At 35.0% G+C, this 18360-nt stretch overlaps 1 protein-coding gene across 4 annotated transcripts in view; it reads right to left on the bottom strand.

The window, feature by feature from the left end:
- The window catches only part of PCDH9 (protocadherin 9), a 1077972-nt gene that overhangs the window by 160934 nt on the left and 898678 nt on the right, over nucleotides 1-18360 (bottom strand). Inside the window, exon 6 of one of the 4 annotated variants that reach the window (XM_072617059.1) lies at nucleotides 284-812. The exons of the other annotated variants lie outside the window; for them this stretch is intronic. Within the exon in view, the coding sequence (XP_072473160.1) occupies nucleotides 682-812 (131 nt within the window). The 3' untranslated portion in view covers nucleotides 284-681. Of the gene's footprint in view, nucleotides 1-283; nucleotides 813-18360 lie in introns of those variants that run through there. 4 annotated transcript variants of the gene reach the window in all.

The following is an 18360-nucleotide window of genomic DNA, read 5'->3' as shown; positions in this document are numbered from 1 at the left end:
CTGAAAATTTTTCTACTATGCCACATGACTACCTCTTTTAGAAACACTCTAGTTAGGGGTTCTTAACCTGGTGGTGTCATGGCTCTCTTTTCCAGTTTGGTGAAGCTATGCATTCTTATCCCAAATACTGCTTTTAAATTAAAAAGGAAACAAATTATCTTGAAATAGTTATTAACATACATGTATGTTAATATATATTATATGTATATATTATATCTTATATATGTATATATTATGTTTTAACATATATATATAGATATAGATATACACATACCTATTTAATCCTCAACCATGGTAGCAAAGTTCTTAGGAAATGGATCAAAAGTAAAAAAATGCCAACATTGATATGCTGAACCTATGGGAAATAAAGGATTAGATTCCCACAACTACCAGAAATTGTAATGTTTCACTAGAGATAACTGAAAATTCACTTTTCTGCATACAATTCTTTATAACAAAACATTAATTCTGGTAATATTACTTTTCCTAACACAGTAAACATTAAATAACTCATAAAATGCAGTACACAATATAAAATGGGTAACATGCAAGGCATTTTTTCTCCCGTCATTCCCTAGAATTCTGTGACCTTTTGTGCTATAATCTCAACAAGAAAAAAAGACATGGATTTCAGACAATGTTCTCTTTTCATAACACATGAAATCTACAGTACCATAAATATTACACACACCAAATATTCTTAAAAATAAGACATTTTGTAACCTGAGTCTTACCTTGCACTGTGTCAGATGGTGGGGTAGGGACGTTGAACTGTATACCATACTGCTGTAAACCTCTACTTTGGCCACCCTCTGAAAACCAAAGGAGAGATTGCTGGGACTTTAGTCACTGCTGTCAGAATAGGCTGAGACAGGTGAGGTCTCAAAATCACCTCTGACACTCTGTACTCCACAAGTGTTGGATTGCATTGGAGCTCATGCACCAGCCTGAAATAACCTATCAGGGATGTCTGCTTCATGAATCCTTGGAGATCCTTAAGGATCTCTGGGCTGATAGAAACCACAGACATTCTAGCACAAAGTTTACCTAATACTTTTATTTTCTTACTAAGCCCCTTTGACTTTACAGGTTTCAGCTTGGAGCCCAGAGGTCTTGCTTTGAAAGCATAATTGGAACACAAAACTTGAGTTTTAAAGGCACACAACCAAAATACGTAAGAAATGCTCAGGGAACTCTTTACTTTACAATTATAAGGTGAACAAGACCAGTGAAGCACCCAGTAGAACACCAGGTACTTTACAGACTAGAGCACGTTGGACCCTCATTTTTTTCTCTACTGCACATAGCCATCAATATGTGGGGTTGCCAACATGAAAGTAAAAATCAAGTTACTAATAAAATCACAAGAATGCTTGATGTCTTGAAAGTTAAACAGGAGAATGTTGAGGATGGTCTATGTCTTTAAAGATCATGGTCCCCAGGTTTACGTTCCCTGCAAAAGTTAGTCAATTTGGACCAAGGAGAAAAGAATTCTGAGAATCAATGTAAGACTTTAACTGAATATTGCTGCCTGAGTACTTGTTGGGTTTTTTGTTTTGTTTTTCACTTGATCACTTATACTTAGTTTTACAATGTGTTGACTTGCTCTTTACTAAAGTTCAAGTATCTTAAGAGTTCCCTTGAGAAACGTTATAGTTTCTAAAACTTGTGATACCTACAAAAGGAGCAAGTGAATGAAAATATGAAAGGAATTTTGAAAAAGAGAATGTAAGTACATGATTACTGCATTTTAATGTGTTTGTAGGCTCTAAAGGATGGGTATCACTACTGTCTCTGGCATAGTTAGGGACTACTGAAGCAATGAGAGTAGAAAAACATGTGGATTTAATCAACAAAATAGTTTGTTTTTAAGACTAATTATATTGATTATCAAAGACACTAAAAACACTTGTTGAATTGCTTGTTTACAAGGGATTGTTGGGGGAAATGAATTTTAGTTTTAAATAGTAAGTATAGGTAGGGTTTAAGAAGAGTTGTTTCTGTTGTGAGAGGCATTCCCTTCTTCCTCTCACCCTACCCATTGCTAAAGCATTTCTGTGAAATATTCTCCCACTTACTCTGAAAATATCTTGTAAGTAAAATATTGTTTGCGTGTTATCTCCTCCATCAGACTGTCAGATCCTTGAGAAAAGGGACCTGTGTTTTCACTTTTATTTGTATTGCCAGAATTCAGCCTGTCACATAAATCCTTAATAAATGCTGGTTGACTGACTGAATCCTAGTGGTGTGTATTTCTGTTCATTTGTATGAAAGCACATATATCTGTGTTTCCTCTTAATATTCTGTTATTTAGGGGTTACCAATAGCTTTTTAGGATCAAGAGAAAGAAACACTCACTATGAATGATTATAGCTAACTGGCCCCACCAGAAGGGAAAAGAATACTTCAAAGCTATCTTCTGGGAATTCCTGACGAATGAAATCTGTTCTTTCACTATAAATCCCAAAAAACATACTAGAACAGAAATTAAAAGGATACCTTTTTCAGGAAAGTCATTCGTGATTTAATTTTTCACTACACCACACAGCACAACACTACTTTCAATCCACTATAGCCCATGAAGTACATGCAACGAAAGGAGACCTCCCAACATGTAACAAAGAAAGGCAAGGTAGGCAGGGACTTAGTAGTGTCACTAAACCCCACAGTGACCTTAGAGTATTGTCTCTATACAGTCTAGCAGGAATTAAAGACCAGGGCCCAAAGATGAGACCAAACAGCTGTTATCATTCTCACATGCTTAAAGTAAACGAGGGAGGCACAAGGAGAAGATATTCCACAGGATGCCTCCTCCTTTTCAACTCCTTCTCCTCAGTCACCTTCCTCTATCTCTGCTCTATCATATCTACTAAACTTTTTTTTTAATGGAAAATGGGGAGAAATCAAAAAAGCAGAAATATGGGAATGTAGAATGGAAAACTGTAAGGAAACTGCTGAAATGTGAGAAAAAAATAGCAAATGCCGTTTAGTCTATGTAAGTAGCAATTTACTAAATAGCACCCCACTGGCCTGAAAGAGTTCATGCAGCTCCCCAAAGTGCCTAAATTACTCCCAGGGCACAGATTATACACCAGGAGAATATGCCTCAATGCACAGAGGAAGGTGCCTAATTTACTATGAGGGAATAACTCTTGAATTGGGAAAATCCTATATTCTATAAATATGTGAACTACAGTTTAGGGGTCTACATTAAGTTACAATGCAATTATTCTTAATTATCTCTTAGATGAAAAGGATATTTAGGCAGGTAACTATCATATAAGAAGGAAGATGAAGCAACATATTATAATCAGCACACTTATTAAAAATCAATTAGAATTTTATTAACTAAATTACACTAGATTAATTTGTAATACCATCTTTGATAAATGTAAACTGGAAAAAATAAACTTTTGAGTTTAATTTTTAAAGAATATGCAATTTTATAAAATGTTATATTTAGAATTATTTTTCAATTTTAATAGCAATTTTCTCCTTTTTTCACTAGCTTTTAGAAATGGATGTTAAAATATGTTTTCAAATAAATTATCCATTATCTGTCTTATAAATAAATTAAATTATAAACAAATTAATTACTCTAATAAGGAAATTTCATATACCATAGGATAGAAAGAATTTATCTTAACTTCTGAATTGATAATGTTTGCTTAGTTTTAAATAACTTCAAAAAAACCTCCTTTGGTGTCATACTTATTATGTAAACCTATCTTCATTACTATGTAATAATTGATTGGAGCATAATTTACTTGTAAGCTTGGCATATTTAGACTTTATATTAATTTATTCAAGCCACTATGGCAGGTATTTGATTATTTCTTAATGATCTAAGTCTACTAGAAAAAGTAACCACTTGCCTTAATTGCTTCATAGTCTAATAGATAGAATTATATTTTTCAAAAGCCCTATTATATTCTTGCATGTAAATGCCAAGTGACTTAGATAGTGGAAAAATGTATCTTAAAACTGTCATTGGGATTTGGGATAAGTAAGAGCATTACAATTCCTTCCTATCTGTAATACCACCTGGGTGTTTAATGAACATGATAAACATGGCCCACCCCCACCTCCAAGAATTTTGCATTGTAAGATAAGTAGCATTAAAACGCTCCTCTCCTGCCATCAGTCTTTCTTTTAAAGCTGTCTTAATGTAGTTTTCCTTTTCTGCAAGTGAAGCAGTTGACTATAACAGATCAAATGAGGCCTGATCAAGTGATAGATGAGCCTTCTTTGTAAGTGAAGTCAGCTGGTTTAGTGTTCCCTATAGTTTTGTTAATAAACTAACCAAGAAAACAGAGACATTTTTACACACCTCAGAGAAGCAAATTCTCATTTTTTTACCTGAGGTGATTAAAGTCTATGCAACATTAATTTAGAAGAAACAAAAGTGTTACAACATAGTCAAAAGGAGAGTTACCAAAGCACTATATACAACAAACAGTTCACCAACTCCGTCACATAGAAGACATTTCTTTAACTGAACATTTGTAAATGTCATTTTTACATTTTGGCTAGGGCTTTCAAGTATCAATAATACATGGTTTATGTTTTGGAATACACAAGTATTTAGATTATAGATAATAGACATTTTTTTCATAGAACTTTTCCACTTTGGAAATGTTCCTAATATTTATCAATGTGTATATAAATGTTTTGATAGTTATACATTATTTTTTACTATAAACAGAAAAATCAACATCCAACGAGTGTTTTGTCTTTCTTTTGGTTGAACTTGGATATTTCAAAAGTGATCAGACTGAAATGAATTTTTAAAAGAAGTTCAAAACCCAAAGAGTGTTTATCAGGTACCTATTATCTGCAAGGCAAATACACAAAGAACTAGACTGCATATTTACTGCAAAGATCAAGTGAATATTTTGCCTATATTATTCAGAAACTCTGATAGATTTGCTTCTAATTAACAGACTGGGAATCTTTATGACCACTCTGATGCGCTGTCTTAAGCATTGGCTTGTTGGGGGGGAGGGGTTATGGATAGGTCAGTATAGGCTACCTTCTATCTTCCTAGTTTACTAAATTTTTATACAAAATAGATGCCAAACTCAGTTGTTTCCAAGGGAATTTTAAATTCCAGTGCCTGGGACCAAAGTCTCGATTACTTCCCTCTAGCTATGATTCTGCTCTGTTTAACCTGAGTTGACTTAAGAATTAGGTAATGAATTGGTAAGTAGTTTGTCCTATATTGTGTCCTGGCTAGGAGGAGATTATGAAGATGAATCTGTAAATGGCAAAGGGTTCCATTACAGTGGTTGTTGATATATTGTCTGGAGCATATAAATCAGTTATTAAATGAAATACTACCATAAGTTTTTATCAAAGCTAGTGATTCAGTATGTCTCATTATATTACTTTTATTCATATCATTCTAATTGCTTTCTTATCACATTAACCAACTCCCCATATGAAAGTCACTAATATGTTAAAGTGGTGATAATACTTTAAGACTTATTAGCAACTTTCATGAGATTAGTTCATTCATTTCATTTTCACTAACACACTAAGACTAAGATTATATATAGCAAAGTACCTTTCATATCATATTAGTTAAAATTAAATTCATTAAGACAAAGGGGATATCAATGATAGTTCATAATTGTCTGATAAAAATGCTGTGAACTGCCTTTCATATGAACTACTTTCTAAATGCCGCTAATTTGGGCAATTACCAATATATGCCCTTCAAAAAATCAACAGAAAAGCCTTGAATAGAAGGGAGGAAATGCTGTATCTGCCACCATCCTGTCTGAGTCTTAGTCAAGTTACATTGAAAATGTTCTTGATCCAGAGAAAGTGAAGACCCATGGGGAAAAGAAGTGAAGAATATTTGAATATTCTCAAGGCAATGAACAAGAATATGTCCAAGCACGTGAGCAATGAGCATCAGAAAAGTAAAGCTATGTGGCCCCACCACATGAATCCATGTCTGCTGGTGTTCTACTATGGTAAACAGGCAGGGATCTACCCAGTTCAAATATCAGTATTAGGAAAATATAATTCATGCTTGCATTAAATGTCATTTCTTCACTATCTCCTTTTCCTTCAACACTTTGCAACCTAGTTTCCATTCCATCAATCTATTGTAGCTTTTCTGCAAAGTTTGAATTGAACTAAACTGCCAAGCATTCAAACTGCTTCAGAGAGCGCAACTCTGATGGGCTGACCACGTTGCTCAAATGCAAAATGTACGCTTGCCAAAAAGACTATTTAAAGGAGAACTCGCATGGAACAGGCAATCACCTGGTGGTCAGAAGAAGTGATATACACAGACACTCTCAAAGTCTGTCTCAAGAACTTTAGATTTGATTGTGCAACATGGGAGACACTGGCACAGGAATGCTCAGCATAGTGTGCCCACATCAGAAAAGGCGCTGTGCTCTATGAGCAAAGTATTATTGAAGCAGCTAAAAGGAAACATAAGATGCACAAATTTGGAGTATCCACCCCAAATGTTCACATGGGCTATCTGTGCCCAATCTGTGGAAGAACATCCTGAGCTTATATTGGTCTGATCAGCCACAGTTGGACACACTGAAACTTCACTTTATCATGGTGATGTCATTTTGGTCCTCTTCGAGAACAAAGGACAATATCCAACCAAATCAATCAACAAACATTTATTGAATACCTACTATGGTACAAAAACTAGGGGTACAAAGATAAATAAATAAATGCAACCATCCCTGAGTAAGCATCAAATACAATGGCCTTATTTTCATTCCTCAATATCCTTGACCTAACTGTAGTAATTAACATTTCTCACTATTACCTCTTTCTGTATATTAACCTCTCTTAGAGCCAGAGAAAAATGGTCCCTGGTATTTTTCCCATCATTCAGTTTACTTGTCCTGTCTCTTTTACTGGCTTCTCATTCTTTAGATGCCTTAATGCCCCCAATGATCTTCTCTTAGTCATCTCACTTCCTACATTTTCCCGCAATAATCATATTCATTCCCATGACTGGAGCTTTTACATCTCTCTCTATATTTTCCCTTCATGCTGAACTCCAAACCTGAATATACAACTATCACCCACTGAGGACAATTCAACAAGAAATTCTCATGCCATTTTCAACTCACACAACTAAAACTGAAATGATTCCCTTTCTTTAAAAATTATCTCATTTTACCATCTCTGTTTTTGTTGTTGTGTTTGTCTTTAGTTGCTGAAGAAGACCATGCCATCAGAGAAATAACCACACAACTTCCACTTGACTTTGTTTTGAGTGAGGGAGGGCTGCACAGGTCACCAGCCTTACTTTTCCTCCAGAGCCATCTGAATCCAGTGACTAAATATTCATCAGTATACTAGAGATGACCCAGGATGCAATAGGAGACTTTGTCCCCTTTAGGTCAAGGTCTATTCAGGAACCTGAATGGGGACCCAGCTAGCTGGGTAACTCAGCTCCTCCTCTCCTGTCTGTCTCCCCCTCCCTTTCCTTTTCCTCTCCAAAGGAAGGTAAATTTGAATGGCCAGAAGATGCCCAGTTAACTTGGGTTTTACTGGCTAGATTCTTTTCCTTCCCTTCACTTCTCTTTCCTTCCATTTCCCAAAACCTTAAACCTACTGCACTCTGAAGCCCATACTTTGGAGGACACTAGGCCCTTGCCTAAGGGCTCTGTTCTGGATCCTCCTGGCTTGAGTGATTATTAACAGTAACCATTGCTGTCTTCCTCCCAACCTGATGTCCTTTTTTTTTTTCTATGCCTCATTAAAGGGGCCATCCCCTGGCTACTTCTTAAACAGGCCTGTTCAATGAATGGGCGTTACCTCACCTAAGTGAGTACCATCTCTGTTAATGACATTATAATTCACCATTTCCTACACCTAAAACCTTGGTGTTGTCATTGACCTTTCCTTCTCACCTCTCATGTCCAACAAATTACCAAATCCTGTAGATTCCATGCTGTAATGTTTGTTGAATCTAAGCCTTCCTCACTGCTGCCACCTGAGTAACTAGGGCATGATTTTGCTGTAAAAGCATTGTTTCACATGTGTTTTATGCACAGTGGTTACCAGCTATTGGACACAGCTTAACTGGAGAATCTAGTGCTTTCTCCAGAAACTCCTCAGAAGAATTTCCATGGCCTAGTCCCAATCACTGAGGGAAGATAATTTGTAGATGGAAAAGAAAACAGAAAAGGGCAGAGACATTTTCTTTAGCACACAATAAACATATAAAGAGATGCTCACCAAGCAGCATGGGGAAGCACTTTCTGGGTTCTGTCAAAGCTGCATTGAACCACATTGTTGTGTTATTTAGGCACAAGTGGGAGCCAGAGACTTTCACTTAATTTGGAGCAAGTGAGGAGGTCTCCACAGTTTCATGATGAAGCCTTCTGAGTGCAAAGAGCATTGTGGGATTGGAAGGAAAGTGAAAGAAAGAACAGAAAGGTAGTGAAAAGAGGCTTGATAGGCTATCCAAAATAGCTAATTCTCACAAGGCTGTAACAGGAGAGGAGAGCACACTGTAGACAGTGAGAAAAAGAGGGTGATTGGGTTACCAACACTGCATTATGGGAATAGATGACAGTAACAGAAGCACCTCTCATTTTGTTGTTGTACATTTTTTATACCTCTACTAGACTACAAGCTTCATAAGGGCAGTCAATGTCTTTTGTAAACTTTCTATCTTTTTCCAGTAGATAATATAGTGTTCTGCAGCAAACAGAAAAATAATAAATATTTGCTAAACTGATAATGGTTTTCTCACATCAAAATCTATTATATAAATTTTTTTCTGTATGCTACAAACTATGTCATTCAGATCAGACATCAATTCTACCAGTAGAATATACAGTATATGGACATATATGTATACATATACAGTATATGGACCAACCTAGCATTTCACTAACAAAGAGATAAACTAAGTAATGATTTAAGACTGGTTTGATAGGGATGGTGAAAGTACCTTCTGATAGATCCATCGCAAATTCCACCCTTTGCGGGGAGCGGGGGCGGGGGGGGGGGAGGCAAATGAGTCCTTCATCTTAACCATTTTCCTAACTTCCTATGATCTATTTTTTCTCCTTGCTCTCTGAGCCCTCCACTTCTGACATGCAGATTTTATTCATGGTAACTTCAAAATCATTCGTTGTAAAATGTCTATCTTTTACCAGATGTATTTTTAACAAAGCCACCACACCAAGCATATAAAGCATAATTAATTTTGAAACAGACTATATTTTCTTCATCCATGCTGTCTTTATTTAATTAAATGCCTTTTGTTTCAATAAAAATTAAAAAAAAACTATCCCATTTGCAGTATATATACTTAAAAATGTGTTTCTCTCAATGAATTGGATTTATTATTGCCATTCTGCAAAATTTTTATTTAAAGCTACAAAAGATTAAAACCATTCTTTGACTATCCCTATGCTAGCACACAAATTATAATATTTGCAAAAGCTGTGTAGGATATGCAACTTTCTTCACTAGCATGAACAGATTCATTGAAAAAAAGCATTTGGAATTCTCCAACATTTTTAGAACTGAGCCAGGAAGTCTACAAAGAAATTCCACGTGTTTCAAATAATAAATTATTCAGATACCACTGGGGGGGTGTTATGCATGCATGCATGCATACATACATACATACATACATATGTGTATATGTGTGTGTATTACAGGAGAGATAAGTGTGGAGAGGTCAGAAGGAAACAAAAAAATAAAAACAAAAAAAGTGAACTATTTGGGTAGAAACCAAATAAGGTAAAAGAAGTTTTAAAGAACTTTACTCTTTCTGTAATAAAAAAAAGATACGCTCTCAGTTTATGGCGTTGAATGTTCATTAAATATGTAGTGATATTTATATTTGCCTTGAATAATAAATTTTATTTTAAAGTATGTACAATTAATATTATGGTTAATTTTTAACATTCTTAGAGGAAATATAATTATAATATTCTTATTTTGGTATCTTCTTAATATGATAAATTTGGAGCTTGAAATTAATGAGAAGCTGTCAGTTTGGGGACTTTTTATTAAATCCATTTTTTCCCTTAAAGGAGCTAAGAGAAGGAAAAACTAATAAGTGGTCAATAATGGGGAAATGATATAACTTAATTAGCACAGTGCCTGGCACATAATAGGCACAAAGTAATAAATGCTTGATAACAAAAGAAAGAAAACTATTTTTGCATTTTTTCCCAAATCATTTATCTACTTATATAAGTAAAATTTTTCTGTTATCGTACTGTCTTTTTTCTTCCATTATTAGAAGAGTGTACATCCAGAGTTCTTTTTGCGAGTCAGTTCCTTTTCAGAGAAGGCCTCCTGTAAGATCCAAGTGCCTGCTGATTTTATTAATCTAAATGGTATGACTGAGAGAAGTCATTGATTTAAAATTTCTGGCTTCATCTTTGTAAACATTGTAAACTCAAGTCTAGGCATGCATATTGTAGTTTAGCCATTGATGGGGGAGAAAACCTTCTTTATCTTACTCCCAGACAACCTGACATTTGTACATATAGAACTTCTGTAATGGTGCTGGCTGCCTAGACATTTAGCATCTGGTTTGAACACCTCTGGGAACACCTCTTAGAGGCTAAGTTAGAGATCATTATAATGATCCCTGGAGAGTGTCCAAAGAGTTGAAATGCATTCCGTGTACAGAAAGAGGATAAAGGAGGCATGCAAGACCTAATGTACTCCTGCTATAGAAAGATGCATATCCTATCCCTTGGATAAGCCCCCAGAGATTTCCCCTCGCTGATTTACATGAGCCCAAGACCTCTAACTCATAGAATGGTGAATTGGTTCAATAAAAACTCCATTAGGCCAAAGATTAAAATTCCTTTTCATACAGTCTAGAACACACCAGGGGCATTTGCAATGCTGAATCTGAACCACAGAATGGAGTAAATTGCTCATGCTTGAAAAGTGTCTTAACATTTGCGAATAATTTATTAGGGTGCAGTGTTGATCTACTTCACTTTCCTTGAAAGAGTTAATAAAACTCAGTCTTATTTTTATTTTTCTCTTAATTGTTTTCAAACCAATGTTTTCCCATAGATCTCTCCTTACATATATGCAACATGTAAAGCATTAATTGCCTTCTACAAAGTACTTTGAGTGTCATATCAAACTGTGGCATTTGTTTCCTTCCCTAAAAGGCAGATTTAACTATGGGCTCTTTCCAGAATGCTTGGAGCTTTAAGCATCCACAAAAGAAGTAATAAAAATAGCAAAGCATACTTTACACTAATGATTAAGCTTATGAAGTTAGTGCTAACATGCTAAATGCTGCTGACCTCATTCAGGGCATGTACAAATGGCATTTCCTTTGCTAAGTTTACACAGCTGCAGAAATAGCGCACAGGCATTTTATCAGACAAGCCAAAATACCCGGAGGAGATGCCAAGCTAGTACTCTGGCTCCTTCTACATGCCAAAACAGAAGCCAAGTGTGGTACTGACTGCACATATCAAAAAAGATAACGTATTAAAGTGATATTTACAGTGTCCAAGAAAAAATGCTTTTTTAAAAAAAGTCATTACATTCTGGCTCTTTTTAATCCTATTCTTAATACAAGTAAACATATTCAAGATAATGCCAGGTCCTGAGTGATCACTTAAGTGCAAACTTTCGTTCACCTCATGGTCAACAGGGTGAAACATTTCCTTTAGTTGGCATTAATAATGGCCTTTAATTGGTCACAGAGGGTACAGGATAGCAATACTGATATAATCTTTCCAACAATGTGCCATCACATAATGTTTTAAACTTCCATTAGCCTGAGTGTTAGTTCCTATGTTAACTGTTACTCTTGAGCTTCTCCATTCTCATTAATACCACTTGACCTAGTAAGGTGAAAGAAGAGTTTCTAAATATGCAGAATTAAAGATGGTAAAATAATATTAGATCTAAAAATGCTGAATGATCATCTGATGTTTTCTACATCCAAAGTGTCGAAAGCACCAATGCTAATATCAGAAATAATAAAGATGCTTTTAGAATTTGCTTTCAATGCATTATATTACTTTTTTAAAGATGAAGTTCTGTTATAGGGTATTTATATTTTAAATGTCACCATAGGCAAAGTAACTGATACACAAAGTATCTTTAAGCAAGTTTCTGTTCCTATTTTTATCTTTTTTGTTTTTTACCATATATACACACTTTTCTATCCTTCCCTCTTATTATTATCCACATGATAATCATAAAAAAATACAGCTAACAATTGTATGGTGCTTTAGAGTTTACAAAACCTTTTACGCATATTTCTCATTTGTGCCTCACAACAACCTTGTGTGATAGCTATCACCAGCACCATTATATAGAGGAGGAAACTGAGATTGAATAATATGTTCATCATCAATCAGGAAGTAAGTGTCAGTGGCAAGATTTGAACCTAGGTTTTGTGTTCCTCCAGGTCTAGGACTGCTCAATTACATCTCAATGCTTCTCACATGTCTGCCTGAAATTCCCACAGTCCAATGCAAACATCGACTTTCTTAAGAAAATAGTCTTGCATATCAAACTAGAAAATGTTAAAGTTTTTTGATACCTCTTTCTGTTTTTCAATTTTATCTACTTTTTTCCAACCTTGGAAGGATAATTAATTTTGTTACATGAGATTTTTTCTTCATTTTTTCCCTCCACAAAATCACCTGTTTATCTCCAAACCCTAGGAGGTGCAAGACTGATCCTGTAATCTGGTAATATCAGATTTTTCTGAGAGTCAGTTCTGTCCCACAGAGACTAAGCCATTCTTGTTCTCCAGTACATTAAGAATTAATATTTACCCTTCCTGAACCTTTCAGCCTCCACAAGAAACTTTAACAAAAGCTGTGTAAATCCCTATCCACTATATACTAGGTGGATTAATAATAATTCCTTTTGATCAGAATTACTTTGTTGGCCAGCAATGGTTTCCATGGTAATCAGGTGGTAGACAGACTTGCAGCTGATTTCATCAGTTGTAAGACATCATTAGAATTATCCTGTACTTCTAATTATAACTTACTAGGGCTGACTTCTACATGCCATAGCTCAGAGGCACAGGAAATAAAGATGTACCTTTTAACTAATGGGAAGCTTCCACAAGGAAAGAAATTACAGTGCCCCTTTATATTATAGCTTTTGTTTTCTTTTTGTCGAGTATACTATAAATTCAACAGAGGGTTTATTTTTTAATTTAAAAATATTTTTGTGAGAACTAGAGCTGAGATTTGGCATCCATGTAATAATGAATTTCATTGATAAAGTACTGTGTTAGTAGATGTGAAGCTGTAAATACAGGGTGATTGAAATGTGTTGTTCTTATTTTTAATAACAGGAGGTCAAATTTTTGTAGAGGGGACTTGGATGATGGCAGTGACAAAGGATTTTTTTTTGCACTTTTTTATGGTAAATACCTGCATTTTATTTATTTTAAGAGAAATTCCTAGAGAACAACCATTAAAAAAAAAAAAAGCTTCATTCTGGAGTCCAGCTGGTAACTCTTGTAGAGAAGTAGCCAGCAGAGGATAAGCATGCCAGATCAGCACTTAATCCTTATATTAATGGCATATTCAAGACTTGGTTGATATATATTTTGAATACAAATGAAATTTGAAAAAGAAGGCAGCTGGAAATTATGATATAAAATAGGCATTTACCAAGATACCAGTTTAATCCTAGTGATGGAGAAGCATTTAAAATATTCATTAAAAACTTCTGAAGAACAAAAAGGACAAAGAGGACCCAAAATTAAGTGTACAGGAGAGAAATGAGAATTACCAGGGGGCTTGAAGCCAAGACCCCTGAGCCAAGACGTAAAGGATATTGAAAAATCTAGGTTTGTTCAATCTAAGGAAAATAAATGAAGGATAATGCAATAGTACTTTATAAAAATGTTAAAGGATACTACGGGACTGGCACCAGTTCCACTTGGACACTGGGAGATCTGAACATTATAGTTTCACAATGAAGGATAGTAGATTTTAATTTAATATCATACATAAAAAGTCCTACTTGGATACTTTAAGGCATTTAAACTTTAGAACAATATACCTGGAGCCATTAAAAAAAACTAAAAACAAAATATAAAATATTTTTTTACATTTTTTACATTGTAGGTAATTCCTACACAAATGGGGTTAATATACAATATCAGATCAGCCAAAAATCTATAAATTAAAATTACTTACCCAATAACACTTCATTGACAAATATTCTAAAATTTTAAAAATATATTATTTATATAAATAGGATAAAGGTGGGGGAAGTACAAAATTAAAAATCATCATTGCCCTCATGGAATTTACAATCTGGCAAGACAATACACGTAACTATCATATGCAATATTCCTTGACAAGTACATTGGAAAGGTATAAAATCAAGTGGTATCTGAAGTTTAAAGGGGCAAGTCATTAGCAACTCATGACAGAGAAGGCATCTGTGAATTGATATTTGATATTTTTTTAGGGAGAGACTCAGTGGAAAAGAGGAGAACAAATCTATCTAAGCATTAAAAAAAACATATAAGCATAAGCATGGAGGCAGGAAAGGGAAGTAAACGTTTAGAGGGCACAGTCCAACTTTGGATGTAATGTAAAAGTAGCGTAAGACTGAAAAAATAGGATTATGCCAGATAGTAAAGGTCCTCTGTTGTCATAAGAAAAGTTTGAATTATATTTAAGAGGTAGTCTAAGTAGAAGAGTAACATGTTCAGATCTATGTGGTAATCATTCTCATATTTATATGGAATGAAGAAAAGGTGACACATTATAAGGACACTAAAAATTTTCTCTGAGCCTCATAACCTCTCAAACCTCCTCAAAGTGAGAATTATGTAAAAACTGTAAAAGAGTACTTGCTTTTGCCACAATATGGATACTAAGAACTTGGCATAGTAGAGAAGTCCAGCCATCTCTAACCATTCATGTGCTCACTCAACACTTCTTTATTCACCATTTGCCATGCTCCAGCAGCAAGGCTGCCCAAAACTGCCTACAAGTTTGCAACAAAGCTCAAACTCTACCCCTTTCTCTCATCTCAGTGCCTTGGAAATGAAAATGGTAGAAGTTTGCTGAGGTTGCTAAAGCAGTAGGGCATTTTCTCTGCTGCAGAAGAGCTCAACCAGACAACTGGCAAACAAATGGAATATGACAGTTATGTGCATATGACTAGGTAGCACTTCACTAAGTCTAAAGGAAAGACTAGCATTTAGCTGGAGTCTGTTTTGGCTAATGAGAAGTCACTTTGGGAAAGATACTTAGGAGAGAAAAAATTTCCTAATGTAGAAACTGAGTGAGATGGCTTTGAAAGTCTGTTCCAAGGGAGGGAATCAGAAAGTGAAGAATATAATAAAATAAGGAATGGGGGTGGCAGAAGACTGAAATTACCAAAAATCCCAAAAGGAAGAGAATTCAAGTAAAGCTATTAGTCTTAAGTAGATATAACAACTGGGAATATGTTAGAGAGAGAAGGAAATATTGCCTCTAGATCAGGTAACAGAGTCCATAAATGCATGACTAAGTACTACAAAACAAAAGAAAATTCATCAACACCTGATGAAGATGAAGACTGTGTAGATTCTAAGAAAGCAAGGAAACAAAGCAGGATGTTTCTGAATGTTTTAAAAGAAATAAGAATTGTAGGAGCAGAATGGATAGTCTACACAAAAGAAATAATTGGTAGAAGAGGAAAAAAATTGAATCTATAGTGGTAAATCTCATCAAAGAAACAACTATATTAGTTCAAGTGGTTGGTAAAGATGGTGACAGTAAGAATAATTGGGATGAGACGATAATTGTGAGAGAGCTTGTGGAAATAGATATGAGAGATATTCTGAATTCAAAGTTCAGAAATCTCATCAAAGAAACAATTATATTAGTTCAAGTGGTAAAGATGATGACAGTAAGAATAATCAGGATGAGATGATAATGGTAAGAGAGCTTGTGGAAATAGATATCAGAGATATTCTGAATTCAAAGTTCAGTTCTCTATTTACTAACAACACTTTCCCTTATTGATTACAGTTGATTTAGAGCTTCATTTTAAACAATTTTTCACAAGAATTGCTATTTTTTTGGATCTGTGATGTTACTGTTATAGAGAACTCCAAGTGGTAAAAATTATTTTACCAATGCAAATCAGCATCTGGGTTCTAATTTATCTTTTTGGACAATTGCCTGAGGCACTGAGAGATCAAATGATTTGCTCAGGTTCAATAAATCAGTATGGGTCATAAGCAGGAAGGACTTGAAACCAGGTCTTCCAGATACAGAGGTTAGCTTATTGTCTACTACACAATGCTTTTCTTTCTTACTTTTTTCCTCTTGTTTCTGCAAAAAAATTACATATGTAATCAAAAATCAACCAAAAATAATGTAAGTATGTATTTGAGTATTCATAATTGTCCTAGAGTGCAAAAACAAGAAACAAAAAAGGACAAATACAGCTACATAGGGAAAACTCACATTAAGGAGAAAGAAAGAGGATGAAACTATTAGAGAATAAAGCAAAGAAACCAAAGAAAATTATGTCTCTGAAGCAAAGGAAATAGAAGGAATTTAGCCAATAGTGCTAAATGTTGCAGATAAATCAAGCAGAGAATTTACATTTAAAAATATGCAAAGGTTATGGTTTCTTTTCATGGTAGGCCACAGCAAGGCCTGTACATAATAGCTGGGTATGAGAATTTTGTGGAGTAGACAGAATTTCAAAGCAGAAATCTTTAAGCTGAGGAACAGACAGAATTATTAGCTATGTGGAAATTAAGGGATGCTGCTGGACAACAGCTCCTGCCATTTGCGTAGTTAGAGCAAAACCAAAAAGGTTTCCTTGTTTTTCATGCATAATAAAAGGCTTTGCACTGGTGATGTGGTCCCCAGGAGTCCAACAAAGCATTACTCCTCCCTGTACTCAAATCATGGCAGATTGACTCTGGAGAAGAGAGTGAAGATGCCTTTGTGCAGCTCTGCCTAACTTACATCCAATTCATGTGCAAGTCAAAATTTCACCCTCACGATGTCACTGATCCTCTTCAAGAATGAAGGATGAAGAATAACTGCCACCATCGACGATAATCTCTGTGGAGAAAAAGGGCAGCAAGGGAAAGCCTTGGCATTCAGCTGAACCAGAGCCAAACCCAAATCCATCAGAAGGTATCCTTGCCTCTGGGTGTGACAACCATATCCTTACAAGCTAAGAAGACATTCCTTTATAACTCCTTGCTTGTGTGGAGTCAATGATTTTTACCACCAGAGGGAAAGAAGAAAAGAAGGAAACAGACATTTATTAAGTACTTCCTATGTAGCAGGCACTGCATTAAGAGCTTGACAAATATTTTCCCCTCACAACAATCCTAAGAGGTAGGTACTTTTATGGTCCCATTTATCCATTGAGGAAACTGAGACAGATAGAGGTTAAGTGACTTGTTGAAGATCACACAGATCTGAATGGGTTAGAATTGAACTGAGATCTTCTTGACTGCAGATCAGCACTCTATTCACAACAACACCTAATAGATTCTGAGGAAAGGACAGCTGAGTAGTGGTCCACAACACAATCATAAAAATTTCTAATTTCCTCCGATTTCTTTGTATTCAAGAGTGACGTTTTGAGAGCAATATACCAGAATACTTCAAAAGATTTCCAATATTCCTTTCTTTTTTTTTTACTTGAAAGTAAGAGTATATTTATTTCAAGTAATTGGATAAATAAAAATTAAACTGATTTCTCAATTGTAGATCAAATCAGAAATTCAGAATGAAAATATATAAAGGGTTTTATTAAAAGGGTGTAATTCTCAGTTAGTCCCCAAATACAAGTTTTAGAAAGGACTTCTAGTGCCTTTTGAATTTTGAGGGAAACATATCTCCTTTGGAATTGGGTACCTTCCTCTTCTCTAGGCACAATTCTGTCTGTTTATAGAACCAAAAGAAGTCATCCTTGTATCTCTGAGCCTGATGTCAAATTATATTACTAAATTATTTTTTTAAAAAGATAAATTATATTATATCCTAAAAGGGAGTTGGTGTGGGTAGAGAATAACAACCTAAGAAATAGTCTGAGGATATAATCACCATCAGTGATGACCATGTATAGGGATCATATATTTATTCATTATCCACCCAAATATCCCCAATTCTTATTTTTTTCTACAATTTAGCATCTTTGATAGTTGCTTGGGACACTGAAGAAAGGTCAATGACTTGAGGGTGAGGTGCCACAATGCAGTATGTGCACAGGTGGGATTTAAAGTCTTCCTGATTCCATGAACATAATGCCATAGTGCCCCTCATATAAAACACTTAATGAAGAATGACAAATTTTCTGGTAATTTTCCATAATGTAACAATAAGAGCATTTTTAACAACATCTGGAATTGAA

Source organism: Notamacropus eugenii, chromosome 6, assembly GCF_028372415.1.
Source record: "Notamacropus eugenii isolate mMacEug1 chromosome 6, mMacEug1.pri_v2, whole genome shotgun sequence".
NCBI classification, from domain to species: Eukaryota; Metazoa; Chordata; class Mammalia; order Diprotodontia; family Macropodidae; genus Notamacropus; species Notamacropus eugenii.
This window is presented reverse-complemented; position numbering and strand designations above follow the sequence as displayed.